Source organism: Corvus cornix, unplaced genomic scaffold (assembly GCF_000738735.6).
Source record: "Corvus cornix cornix isolate S_Up_H32 unplaced genomic scaffold, ASM73873v5 scaffold17, whole genome shotgun sequence".
In the NCBI taxonomy this organism is placed as follows: domain Eukaryota; kingdom Metazoa; phylum Chordata; class Aves; order Passeriformes; family Corvidae; genus Corvus; species Corvus cornix.
The window spans coordinates 1-14102 of NW_024108685.1; the positions used below are offsets into that span (position 1 = coordinate 1).

At 55.8% G+C, this 14102-nt stretch overlaps 2 protein-coding genes across 2 annotated transcripts in view; one reads left to right on the forward strand and one right to left on the reverse strand.

Annotated features, from left to right (window-relative positions):
* The first annotated feature begins 7 nt into the window (after positions 1-7).
* LOC120412174 (class II histocompatibility antigen, B-L beta chain-like) lies at positions 8-2108 on the forward strand. Its single transcript, XM_039572510.1, is given in 8 exon segments — positions 8-138; positions 141-170; positions 447-494; positions 497-715; positions 968-1178; positions 1180-1247; positions 1756-1850; positions 1953-2108. Coding segments are annotated over 8 exon segments (879 nt in total). The 5' UTR covers positions 8-86.
* Positions 2109-5426: 3318 nt separating this feature from the next.
* Positions 5427-14102, reverse strand: part of LOC120412181 (zinc finger protein 391-like) — a 30865-nt gene continuing 22189 nt past the window's right edge. The window contains exon 2 of the mRNA XM_039572515.1: positions 5427-6369. Coding sequence (XP_039428449.1) covers positions 5686-6342 — 657 coding nt within the window. The 5' untranslated portion in view covers positions 6343-6369 and the 3' untranslated portion in view covers positions 5427-5685. The remainder of the gene's footprint in view (positions 6370-14102) is intronic.

A 14102-nucleotide genomic window follows, 5' to 3' on the forward strand; every position in this document is an offset into this window, starting at 1 on the left:
CGCTGCTGACCCCGCACTGGTCCAGACTGGAGCTCCCAGTGCAGCGCGGCTGCTTTGGGGCTGGCGGCACCTGCCCAGCGCTGGCCATGGGGCGAGTGGCGGCAGCTGGGGCCGTGCTGGTGGCACTGGTGGTGCTGGGAGCCCCCCGGCTACGGGCACGGAGCTCTCGGGTGAGCGGGGGGGGGCGGGACGGGATGGGAAAGGGGGGGAGAAAGGGGAAAAGGGGGTGTGAGATCCCCGAAGTGAGTGAGAGGAGGAGGAGGAGACCCCGTAAAGGAAGAGCGGGAGGGGGCTGAGGATTGGAGGAAGATGGGGAAGGGGTGGGAGGGGGTGGAAAGTGGGGAAAGGGGAGGCTGGGAGCCCAAAACTGATCTGGGGAGCAGCTGGCGATTGTGGCGGGTGGAGGGGAGAAGGGGGGATTTGGAAGGGGTGTCCCGCAGACACAGGGGTGTTGCAGGAGATGGTTAAGTCTGAGCGTCACTTCATTAACGGCACCGCCGGGTGAGCTTTGTGGAGAGGCACATCTACAACCGGCAGCAGTACGTGCACTTGGACAGCGATGTGGGGGTGTTTGTGGGGGACACCCCGGATGGGGAGAAGGTTGCCAGGTACTGGAACGGCGACCCGGCATGGATGGAGTACATGCAGGCTGCAGTGCACACCTGCTGCCGGCACAACTATGAGGTTTTCACCCCGTTCCTCATGGGCCGCAGAGGTGAGCGTGGGGCAGAGCGTGTCCCCTCGGGCCCTGCCCTGGGAATGACCCTGGAGCCCCTCAAAACCTCTCTGGGAATCACCCCAGAGCCCTCAGCTCTCCTTGTGCCCATCCCCGGGGCCTCTTGCCCCCCCCCCAGTCACCCCCATCCCTCTCTTTGTCCATTCCAGTCCATCCCAGTCTCTCCCAGTCACTTCCACTCCATTCCCAGTCCCTCTCAATGCCACACGAAACCTCACCGCTCTCTCCCAGTGCCCCCCAGCGTGTCCATCTTGCTGGTGCCCTCGAGCTCCCAGCCCGGCCCCGGCTGCCTGCTGTGCTCCGGGATGGATTTCTACCCTGCGCAGGTGCAGCTCAGGTGGTTCCAGGGCCAGCAGGAGCTCTCGGGGCACGTGGTGGCCACCGACATTGTCCCCAACGGGGACTGGACCCACCAGCTCCTGGTGCTGCTGGAAACTCCCCCAGCGCGGGGTCAGCACCAGCTGCCGGGTGGAGCACGACAGCCTGGAGCAGCCCCTGAACCGGCACTGGGGTATGGCCTGGCCCTCACAGAACCGAGGGGAGAGGAGGAGTTACTGGGGGGACTGGGAAGGGGTTTGAAGGATGTTGGGGAGGGTGAGATGCGGTTCCAGGGGTGCTGATGGACACTGGGAGGGAGTTTGGGGGTTCTGGGTGTAACTGGGAGGGATTTGAGTGAGCCTGGAGGGGCTGGAAGATCAGGGGTGGAAAAGTAGGGGTTGGAATGAGGTTGGTTGTGCTGGGAAGAGACTGGGAGGGGTCTTGGTGAGTCCTGGTGGGGCTGGGAAGGGACTGGGAGAGGGTCTGGGGGTCCTGGGGTGGTGAAGACCAACTGGGAGGGGACTGTGGGATGCTGAGAGGGACAGGAGGGGCTTTGGTGGGTGCTGGGGAGACCAGGAAGGGACTGGGAGGAGGTTTCAGGGGGTCCTGGGTGGGCTGGGGGTGACTAGGAAAGTGCTTGGAGGGTTTTGGGGTGTCTGTGAGAGGATTTTGGGGGTCCTGACCACTTCAGAACCCCCCAGAGATGCCACTGGATGCTTCCTGCAGCAAGATGCTGACGGGGACTGGGGGCTTTGTCTTCCTGGTGCTGGGGCTCAGCTTCTACGTGAGCAAGCAGGTGACGGGAGGTCCCGGGGGGTGTATTCCCCCTTCCCCAAGGTGTGTGTGCCCCCCCGGGGCCCCCCAGCCCGGTGTCACCTCCTTTGCTCTGCCCACAGAGCTCCTGAGCCGCCGGCAGCTGCAGCCCCTCCCTGTGGCCTCAGGCTTGGCTGGGACCACCCGCTCTGTCCCCACACTGATTTTGGGGGGGTCGTGTGTCCCCCCCAGCTCTGCTGTCACTCTGCCCCCGCTCGGCTGCTCCAAGTGTTCCCAGTAAAGCTTCCCAGTTCGGGCCGGTCCCGTTTATTGGGGGACACTGGGGAGGGATTTGGGGGTGCCATGATTGGTAGAGGCAGAACCAGACGCAGGATGGATCGGGAATGGGGACCCCCGTGTGTCATCCCTGTGTCACCCTGCTCTGGAGGTGCTTTGGGAGGCACCTGAACCCCAAGACGGCACCCAGTGAGCCGGAAAAGGCGCAGGGACCCCCCTAAGAGGAAGGAGCAGGGGAAGGAACAGAGAGAAGAGGAAGAGCAGGCAGGATGAGAAAGGAGGATGAGCGGGACCCCTCCCAACTCAATTTGAGGATCCCATCCCTCCTTTCCTTCATTTCAGGCAGCTCCTGGCAGCTTTTTCCTGGGAGGAATCCCCAATTTTTGGGGTGCAGTTTTGGAGGGGGACAGCTCTGTCTGGCCATCCCCTTCCTCTTGTGGCCTCTCAGCTGCCCCCAACACCCTGGGGGTGCTGAGATTTCCTTCCTGGGGACAAGGATGTTCATTCCCTTCCAGGAGCCTGTGGTAATGTGGTTATATGTTTTAGTGGTTTAACCCGGTTACTCCCTTGCCCCCATTCCCAGTTGGTACACCCCAAACTCTAGCTGCTTCCACAGTGCTCCCCATATGGTTGTTCTCCTCCCCTTGTTCCAATTGGTTCTCCATCAATGACCCAAACCCCTCCTGTTATTCCCAAAAGTTTGGTGTCCATCACCTAAGCACTCCCTGTTTATCTTTATATGGCCCTTGTCAGTCCCCTGAGATCCTGCCCCTTGCTGATACCTCCCCTGATACCTCACTGCCCCATTGGGGCATGTGATCCCTGTCCCTCCACCCCTTAAGACTATTGATCCATGTGAATGTCCATCCCTATCCATATCCTTCCCCCAGAAATCCATATTGGCCCATGGTCAGGCCATCCCCATTATAACACCTCCCTTTATAAGTTGCTGCACAGATCTGATCTGTGCTTGTGCTCCTTGGACTCCCTTGGGGCAATAAACCTGAAACTGTATCCAAAGGCAAGCCTCCCCGAAACTTTCTACCCTGTCCCTTGTTGGGGCTGCTGACAGCCGCAGCATCTGGAGCTTCGGCTCCCCTGGGCAGAGCTAAACTCCAGAGGAGCAGCTTTAAAGCCTCGAGCCTTCGGCTGCTCCCCACTCCTGCTGCACACCGCAGAGTGCTGGCCGGCCTGAAGAAAGCGGTCACTGTGACACTCACTGATTCCATGATTCTGATTTTCTCTGGCCCAAGGGCATCTTCTGCAGCCAAAAGGTGATGGGCTGGGGCAAAAACCAAGATTCTGGAGACAGTGAGGTGGAAACTGCCCCAAAAAAGGTTCTTCACTCCAACCCAAGCACATGGATCCTCAGCCAGAACGGACACAGAAATCCTTTACTTTTGGCCTTGGTTTTCTTTTCATTTCTTTTCATCTTCTAAAACCACCTGAAACTGGGGTAAAAATGAAGACATTGAACTAAGAGATGGATGGAAGCGTGGTGGGGACACAGCCATGGGTGAGGACACGGTGGGACAGGGCCAGGGACATGTGGGGACATGGCAATGGCCGGTGCCATGGGGGGAACTTGCAGGGGATGTGGGGGATGCTGGGTTTGAGGGAGTTGAGGGTTCCTGGGAGGGATTTGGGGCTTGCTGAGGGCTTTGGGGCCCCCAGGCCGAGCGGCTCCGGCTGCGCTGGGAGACCCTGGTGGAGGTTCTGGGGCAGCTGCTCAAGGACCCCCTGAGCTGGACCCCCAGCCAGCATTGGGCTCCTGGAAGGGAATGAACGTCCTTGTCCCCAGGAAGGAAATCTCAGCACCCCCAGGGTGTCGGGGGCAGCTGAGAGGCCACAAGAGGGAGGGGAGAGCCAGACAGAGCTGTCCACCTCCAAAACTACACCCCAAACCCACCAAAACGCAGGGATTCCTCCCAAAAAAAAGCTGCCAGGAGCTGCCTGAATTGAGGGAAAGGAGGGATGGGACCCTCAAATTGAGTTGGGAGGGGTCCTGCTCCTCCTCCTTCCTCATCCCACCTGCTTCTCCTCTTCTCTCTGTTCCTTCTTCTGCTCCTTCCTCTTAGGGGGGTCCCTGCACCTTTTGGGGTTCTCTGGGTGCCGTCTTGGGGTTCAGGTGCTTCCCAAAACCCCCCAGGGCGGCATGACACAGGGGAACACACGGGGGTCCCCATTCCCAATCCATCCCCAGGTTCTACCCCCCACATTCTCAGCCCCCCAAGTCCCTCCCCACCACTCCACAATAAATGGGACCAGGGCGAACTGGGAAGCTTTACTGGGAACACTGGGAGCAGCCGGGCAGGGGCAGAGTGACAGCGGGGCTGGGGGGGACACACGACCCCCCCAAAATCAGCGCGGGGACAGAGCTTGGGGTCCCAGCCGGACCTGAGGCCACGGGGAGGGGCTGTGGCCACTGGCGGTTCAGGAGCTCTGTGGGCAGAGCAAAGGGGGTGACACCCCCACATAGGGTGAGGTTTCCTCCGGCCAGCGGCGGTCGGATTCAAAAAGGGCTCTGGGGAGCGCGGGGAACAGGAGCGGGCAAACAGGGCTGTGGCGGTCTCCGAGGGCAGGGCTGCGAGTGTTCTCCTGCCCGTGGGGTTTGAGTTTGTTTTTGTGTTGAGATTTGGTTGGTTGGTTTTTCAGCAATGGTCCTCACACGATCAAAAGCTCCAGCCACTAAAAGAGTACCCAGCCAAGCAGAACCCTACCAGAAGGACGCGTCTGTCCAGCCCCCCTTCCTGTGAGGAGTGTTTGAGCCTGGCAGTAGCACCAGGGGACGCTGTCAAAGACACCTGCCTGAGGTGCGAACAGGTGAACGATCTCCTTTCCCTGGTGGCCGAGCTTAAGGAGGAAGTGCAAAGACTAAGGAGCATTAGAGAAAGGGAAAGGGAAATAGACTGGTGGAGTTTCACCCTTCCATCCCTGAGAGAAGCCCCCCAGCAGTCAGAGCACTCCCATGCTTCTCACTATCAGGCTGAGGGAGGAGACCTGGGGGATGAAGGGGAGTGGAAATGGGTTCCTACTCGGGGAGGTAAAAAAAATTCCTCCCAACCCCCATCACCTCCCCAGGTGCCAGAGTCTTCCTCGCTTTGCACTTTTCACCTTCTTTCCTAGGCAGGCGCAGTCTCTCGTTGGCTGCTTCTGCAGTTTCTCTACTGGTCTCAGCAAGCTTTATTCCTCATTTTTTGGGAGTTTTGTTCCCTATTTCTTGCCAACTTACATTCTGTGCCTTAAGCTTGTGGCCAATATTTGCTAACTTTTACCCTGTATCTTCTACTCGCACAGGTACAATGATTTGAACCCTTTCAAGTGGCACGGGCACACCAGACCCAGCCTGGGCACACGGAGGGAATTTATTCCCAACCAAATCCCAGCAGCACAAGGAGAAGGCAAAGAAATCTCTCCAACACCTTCCCCCCACCCAGCAGGGATCACCCGGAACGGGGGTCACCAGGGCTCTGCCCAACGGGGGTCACTGGGGATCATCCAACGCCGATCCTCCCACGGGGGATGGAGCTGGAGCAGCGCACGAAGCTCTTCCCGCACTCGGGGCACTCGCAGGGCTTCCCTTAGCGGTGCCTCCGTTGGTGTTGGGTCAAGGTAGAGCTCTGTGAGAAGCTCTTCCCACACTGGGGACACTCGTAGGGCCTCTCCCCGGTGTGGATGCGCCGGTGGAGGGTGAGGTGGGCGTTGCGTTTGAAGCCCTTCCCACAGTTGGGGCAGTGGAAGGGCCTCTCATCCGTGTGAATCCGCTGATGTTCGAGGAGATGGGAGCTCGTCCGAAACCTCTTCCCACACTCAGAACACTCGTAGGGCCTCTCCCCGGTGTGGGTGCGCTGGTGTACCCTCAGGCTGGAGCTCTGCCAGAAGCTCTTCCCACAATCCAAGCACTCATAGGGCCGTTCCCCGGTGTGGACCACCTGGTGCTGGATCAGGTGGGAGATGCTGGAGAAGCCCTTCCCACATTCCCCACACTCATAGGGCCTCTCCCCACTGTGGATCCTCTGGTGCTGGATCAGGTTGGAGCTCTGGCTGAAGCCCTTCCCACATTCCAAGCACTTGTGGGGCTTCTCCCCACCCTGAGGCTTCTCCCCCAGCTCCGAGCTCCCCCTGGATCTCCGGCCGCCTTCCCGGCACAGGGGGGCTCTTTCCTCCTTGGATCTCTCTGGGCTGCGTTTGCAGCCCCTCCTCGTGCAGCATCTCCGGGGCTTTTCCTTCTCCTCCATCCGGCCACGCCTTGGGAATGACAAATCCTGGATTGGGGAAAAAAAAGGGGTGAGCACCTTGGGCTGGGGGTTCCTCCTGCCCAGGTCCATCACCGGGCATCTTGTGTCTGTAAAAACCTCCAAAACACCAAGATTCAGACCAAAATGCCCCCAGACATCAAGACACAGACCCAAAACTCCCAAAACATCAAGATTCAGACAAAACCCCCTCCAAAATATAAACATTCAGCCCCCACAAAAAAACCAAAGCACCAACATGGAGCCCAAGAAACCTCAGAAACACCAAGATTCACCCCCGGGAAAATCGTGGATCCCCCTCCCTGATCACCTGCTGGATGGGGGGGCAACGCTCCTGGGGCTGGGGGAGGCTGCAGATACAGCGAGTGCTGGAACCTTGCGGTGCCTCCTCTTCCTGCTCCTCCTCCTCCTCCTGTATCCCTACTCTTCCTCACACTCCTCTTCCTCACACTACTCCTTCTCCTGCTGAATCCCACCTGCTGCTCCCACGTCCATCCTTTCACCATTCTGCTCTCCAGCCCTGCTCCTCCAGCCTTTCTCCTCCTCCCCCCAGGCCCAGCACCCACCCCTGGCTCGCTCTGCCCCCCAGAGCTCTCGCATCCCACAGCACCAGCAGGGATGCAGCTGCGGCAGCTCGGGCTGCGGCAGCGCTGGGCTCTCGGCCGCTCCTGCCCGCACTCGGCCCCCGCCGCAGCCACTTCTGCCAGCACAGCACGGGCCGGCCCGGCCTTGGCGCTCCCCCCCTCCCACCTCCCCAAATTCCCCTCGCGGGGGGCGCCAAGGCCGGGCCACACGGGGGCTCCAGCTGGGGAGCGCCGGGCGCTGCGGCTCTGCCTGGCAACTGCTGACTCACCAGCGCCGCGCCTTCTGATTGGCTGAGCGCTGCCTGAGGGCCGCGCCTGCACCAAGGGGGGACACCCTGCTCCAGGGGGGATGGCCCGAAAACCGGGCACCCCCAGCCAAGGAACAACAGCAACGCCTCCCTACAAACACATGCTCTCAATCTGCTCCGACACAGCCACACCGACTTGGACACAAGCAAGTGACACCACAAACCATCAGCTCCACAAAATGGTACTGATTGACACACACTGCTGCTCAGCCAAGCTCCTGCTCAATTCCTCAACTTCCAGAACAACAACAAAGCCTCAACACAACCATGGACATCGTGTCCTATACAAAAGGGGACAAGGTGGAGGCAGTTTGCACATTCTCCCAGAGCTAATTAAGGACATGGACACCCAGCAGGGGGTAAAAAGGGAAGTCGAGAAGGGGTCTCAGCAACAGGGGATGGATGGTGTTGGTGTGCTGGGAAGGGATTGGTTGAAGGGAGTGTGCAGGAATATGGTTAAGGCAAACAGCAGCAGGAGGAATCTATGTGGTAAGAAAGGAAAAGGAAGATGGAAAAGAGGAGGAAGAGAAAAAAGTGAGGACTGGGATGTTTTTCAGCACCATCTTATCCTCAAAATTTGCCAGCTGATCCAGATCTTTCTATCCCTGCTTTCCAGGACTGGGAAACAAAGAAGGTCAGGATTTCAGGGTGTTTCTCTGTGGTGGGGAGCAGCAGGACAGGGCAGCACGGGCTGGGGGCCTGTGGGGAGCTGCGGGGCCGGGCCGGGGCTGTGGGGCAGCCGGGGCTCAGCGCCGGGCACTGCCTGACCCCAACACCCCCCGGGCAGGGCCGGCACTGGCCCCCGGCCCCCAGGAGGCTGCGGGATGTGGAAGGATCAGGATTTTCTTTCATCGATCTTGTTTGGGTCACTGGAGAAACGAATGATTGTGCAGAAAGCTCAGCAGCTGTCAGAGGATGAGCACCCACAGGCACTGAGGGGGCTGCAGGAGAGGCACAAGAAGCCCCTGCAGCACTTGGCCAGAAAGGCTCAGCAGGGGAATGCAAGAAGGGATGAGCAAAAGGCCAAGGTGAAGGCAAAGGCCATGGCAGAGTTTCTACAGCCCCCCAGGGATGAACCGCAGGGCCCAAGGGGGCCCCAGCACCCAGGGGACGGCGGCGGCCACAAGCACCTGGCACAGGCATTGCCCTCCTCGGCACGGCAGAGCCCACCCAAACAGCCCCTGCCAAGGAATCAGGGCTCCAGCTGCAGGCCACAAGGACACTGCAAGCACAGACAGCAGCACCCTCAGCACCAGCAAGTCCACCCCTGATGGACATGGATTGTCAGGGCTCTCAGAGCTCCCAGCACACCAGGGACCCACCGCACCAGAGCCCTTGAGAACATTCAGGGCGCCTCTGGATCGAGACGAGGCCGCTCCTGATGGACACAGGGGCCTCTCGATCCACTCCGAATCTGAGACCTAAGGGGGGAAATTGTCAAGAAGTTCTTTCATTATTCAGGCAATAAGTGGGAAAGATGAGCAGGGGTGTTTTATTCAACCACTATCAGTAGATGTGGGGGATGGGTTTGAAACACATCAATTTCTGTTTGTTCCTAATTGTGATTGTAATTTACTGGGAAGGGATTTGGTGGCTGAAGTGGGAATGCAAATTCATATTGTCAAAGGAGATACAGAGGCTAATGCTGCTGTACCTTGGTGTCAAATGTCTGCCAAGGCCTCTGCTGAAGGAAACCCAGAAGTGTGGGCAGCCCCAGGGAAATAGGTGAAAGGAATGAGGGACTTGTCTTTATAAATAAGCTGTGGGCCTGCTGGAAGATAAAACTAGTACTGAGAGATAAAAGAAACAATGGGAAGGATTCCACTGATTGATGAATGGAAAGAGATTTGTCTTTACAGATAAACTATAGGTCTGCTGATAAATGAAATTGGATATTGAGAGATGAAAGAAACAATGGGAAGAACCATAAATTCCATAAGAATTAAAATAAAGGTGGGGGTATACGTCAGAAGGGAACCTTCGGTCTTAAGTGTTTTGGGAAGTCTGTACCTCTTGAGTACTTCAGCCAACAGGGAAAGAGAGAGGGAAATGTGGTCGGGAAATCAGGATTATTAGGAGCTGCATCCCCTAAATATTTGAGAGACCCCAGGGGAATGCCCCATGGCCTCTCCTTTTATTAGAATAAAGTAACAGGACTCCTCTGTTTCCTTTTTGGACATAAACCTCTGGTGTTTGTGGATTAATTTTCCTGACAAGCTGGGGGTTCTCATCCAGGATATTTCCACCATCCGGGGCCGGTGGGCAGCGAGCGGAGCTGAAGGCGCCTCACCCAGTTTGGTGATCAGCTCCCCTTGTGGCGGCCGGCACCGGGCGATCGATTGGGTTCCTTAGAATGTCCAGGAGACAGACGAGTGGCTGGCCAGGGGGGTCCGTGAAGAGTCCACAGGGAAGGACCCCTGAAAATCTCACCGGTGAGTACAATGGGATCATCAGGGAGCAAACCTGGGAGGGCACCCATGGAGGGTAGCACAGGTAAAGCAAGGCACCCATGGAGGGTAGCAAAGGTAAAGCTGGGAAGGGGCCCTGGCAAAAGGGATGATGATCCCAAAATATCCGAAGAATCCCTTGGAAGAACGTGGAGTTGGTTTACACATTCTGCCAGAGGTAATTAAGGACATAGATGCCCAGAAGGGCAGTAAGGGGAGTCAAGAAGGAGTCCTGACAAGAGGAGATGCACAAATAGGGTTAATATGGTTGAGGCAAGGAGCGGCAGGACCGGGAGCACGGGCTGGGGCCTGTGGGGGCTGTGGGGCAGCTTTGGGCTCAGCGCTGGGCAGTGCCTGACCCCACCAGCCCCGGGCAGGGCAGCAGTGACCGCCGGCCCCCAGGAGGCTGCGGGACGCCCCGGCCGCCTCTGGTGCTGCCGGCCGTGCCTGCCGGAGCGCCGGAGAGGGAGGGGCTGTTTGGACACTGCGGCAGGACAGAGACCGGCTCTGGAATAAGGTGTGTGGTGGCGAGAGTGAGCACAAGGGAGGGAAGGAAGGGGTTACAGCCCGTCATTGAGTCCCTGCTAAAGGAAGGGCTTTTGGAGCCACGTGTATCTCCCTATAACACCCCTATCCTGCCATTAAGAAACCAGATGGCACCGACAGAATGGTGCAGGATTTAAGAATAATAAATGAAACTGTCAAACCAAGGCATCCCACGGTTCCAGATCCCTACACCATCCTGCATCAGATCCCTTCTTCACATCAGTATTATTCCGTACTGGATTTGAAGGATGCTTTCTGGGGGTGTCCGATTACAGAGGACAGTAAACAGTATTTTGCCTTTGAGTGGGAACAGGAAGAAGGAGGCAAAATGGTAAAACAACAATTGACATGGATAGTCCTCCGCAGGGACATACAGAGTCACCGGTTTTGTTTGGGCAAGACTTGCAGAAAATAGTAAGAGAGTTTACTCCACCCTCGGGAGTTAGGCTGTTGCAGTAGGTGGATAATTTGCTTTCATCAGGGGAACAGGAAAAGGTGGTTGAAGAAGCTACTGTGAAGCTCCTTAATTTTCTTGCTAAAAAGGGACTTAGAGTGTTTGAAAAGGAGTCGCAGTTGGTAGAGAAAAAGGTTAAATATTTGGGACACGTTTTGACTGGAGGGTTACAGTGTATTGATCCAGAAAGAACACAAGGAATTTTACAAGTACCATTACCCGAGACAAAAAAGGAGCTACAGCAGTTTTTAGGGTTGGTGGGGTACTGCAGAGCATGGATTGAGGATTGTTCTGTTTTGGCCAGACCTTTATATGACTTCTTAACCCAAGACAGACCTAATGTCGTGGTATGGACACCAGAAGGAGAGCAAAGCTTTAGGAAATTGAAAGACAAATTGGCTAATGCCCCAGGCTTAGCTCTTCCAGACTCAGAAAAGGAATTTGAGCTACACATGGATGTTAACCAGGGCCACGTTAAAGGAATTTTGGTGCAAGGAGGGGGAACACGGCAGCCTGTTTATTTTTCTAAGCTGTCAGACCCCGTGGCCAGAGGCTGCCCCATTGTCTGCAGAACCGAGCAGCCACAGCTCTGATGGTAACTGAGGCCCCAAAGCTGACAGGGGGAGGGTATCTGATTGTTCAAGTTTCACATCAGGTTAAAGTTTTGTTAACCAAGACAGCCTCTAAGTGGATGAGCAGCGCTCGGTTATTTCAGTGTGAATCTTCTTTAATGGAACAGGAGGATTTAGAATTGAAAAGTGGGGAAGGGTTTAACCCAGCCTCTTGTCTGAACAGCCCTGAAGAGGGGGCCAGGAAGAAACCCACGACTGCATTCAGGTGACAGAGCTCCAGACCCGGGCTAGAGGAGACTTATGGTGCACTCCCTGGCCTGAGGGAGAAAATGCGTTTATTGATGGCTCTTCAAGGGTGGTAGAAGGGAAGCGAGTAGCAGGACACGCTGTCGTTAATGGACGGGAATTAAAGGAAGGGGGGAGGTTACCGCCCACACGGTCAGCTCAGACAGCAGAGCTGTGTGCACTTGTGAGAGCCTGTGAATTGTACCAGGACAAGAGAGTGAATGTTTGTACTGGTTCTCAACAGGCATATGGGGTGATACGTGCATTTGGGAAACTGTGGGAAGAAAGAGGTTTATTAACCTGCAGGGGAAAAACGTTCGCTCGTGAGAGCTTCATCTCTCGCCTATTGGAGGTGGTGAATTTACCAAAAAGGTGGCAATTCTACACGTCAGGGGACACCAGGCAGGTGCTCAGGGGAGGCAAGAGGGAACCGACTGGCTGATGAGGAGGCTCGGAAAAGCTGCACTGTTTGCCAGAGATCGCTGAGATCCTCCCCTTGCTCCAGTAACTGCACCACTGCCCAGAGGAACTGTCTCTTTCACCAGAGGAGCTTGAGATAATTAAAAAGAGTGGGGCAGAGGAAGGAGGGGATAATTGGTTTATTGGGATGGTAAACAGTGGATACCAAAAGCTCTGGCCTTACAGTTATTAAAACAACTCCATGAAGGGATCCCATTGGGGCTGCCGAGGACTGGCAGAAGCCTTCCTCAAAATGTATACTGCTGTGGGTCTTCTTACTCTGGCAAAGTGAGCTATTGAGGGGTGTTCGATTTGTGCTAAAACAAATCACAGGGTCATAAAGAAAATTGCCAGGGGAGGGAGGCCTTGGGCTGTACGTCCCTTCCAGAGATGCCAGGTGAATTTTACTGAAATGCCCCAAGCAGGAAGGTTTAAATATCTTCTGGGGTGGCCAGAAGCATTTCCAGCCGTTTCAGCAACTACAGGATCAGTTATTAAAGTATGTTTGGAACAAATAATTTCAAGATATGGGATTGTGGAAGCAATAGACTCTGATACAGGAACTCATTTTACAGGAAAAATTCTTCAAGGGGTTCTGGCTGCTTTAGAAATACAGTGGAACCTCCAAACCCCCTGGCACTCCCAGAGCTTGGGCTGGGTTGAAAGGATGAATGGAGAAATAAAGAAACATCTTCTGAAGCTGGTGATAGAAACTAAGATGCCACAGGTAGGGCTCTTGCCACTGGCTTTAGCAAGAATAAGGGCAAGACCCAGGGGAGATACTCAATTATCTCCCTTTGAATTGATGTATGGAAGTCCTTACCCTTGTAATTCTCAGCCCAGTGGGAGCGTAGAAACTGAGGAAGGGGCAGTCAATAACTAACTCATGTAAGCACAAGTTAACTACTGGGAGACAGCACATGTTAGTTCAGACAGCAGATGTTAATTACAAAACCTAAGAAGCCGAATTCACCCTAATCTTGTCAAGATAGAGGGGACAAGGATTATCCCAGAGACCGCTGAATCATTCCTCAAAGGACTACACACGCCCAGGGAGAGAGGTGAAAAGTGCACTGTGAGGATGACTACTGGCCTTCATCAGAGAGACCCCCGAGGAAGAAGAGGAGCCTTCCTCAGCGCAACCACCAGGACACACAGCACATGTGTGACCCGTATGCTAATGATATTAATGACATCTGAGAAACACCTGTCTCAAGGAATGTGATGAATATTCATAATTTAACCCATAATACTGTGTTGTAGGGAGCACTGGTGTGTGTGTTTGGAGGAGCGATCCCCACACACCCGGCACGCCGAATAAAGCAAATACCCACTTCTCTGACTCTGTCTCTGAAGTGTCTCCTGGCCCAGTTTGGGGTGATTCACTATTGGCCCCGGATTGCTTGGCCTCTGATGTTAATTAGGTCCACACTCCCTGATTTCCTTCTCAGCCTTTTCCAGAGCAGGGGTCTCCAGCTGTGCCGGGGGCAGTGTCTGGGGTAGCTGTTCCTTGATGTTTGCTGATGGGCGTTGATGTTTTGTTGATGGGCGTTATCTTTTGGGTATCTCTTGGGCTATTCCCAGTCTGTGGAGATGTTAAGTTCATCTCCCTGGAGTGGTGTAACATCCCTTAAAGTCCCCAGGCAGGGTCTGTGCCAGCCGAGCTCGCCCGGGTGCCAGCGAGGATTGGCCCCCATGCCTGGAGATCCAGAGGAGGTGCCCAGCCAGACTATTCTAGCAGAGGATCTGTGGGCAGCCCCGGGGCTCCCCCGCGTGGGAGATTCAACGAGACAGGATTCTGGCCACAGACTGCTTGAAACACACATCCCTGATCTCCACCCCCCACTAGGTCGAGAATGAGCAGGGTGAGGAATTGCAAACATCAGTTCCAGGGCAGTTACTTGAATATCTGCCTTGGGTCTGGCTCTTCTTCTTGCCAAGCCAATGGCAGCTGCCGTACCCGTGGCATCTTGGTTTCTCTCTGCAGCTTCAGAAGATGTTTCTTTATTTCCCCATTCATTTTTCTACCCCGACCCGAACTCTGGGGGTGCCAGGGCGTTTGGAGGTGCCACTGTGTTCCTAAAGCC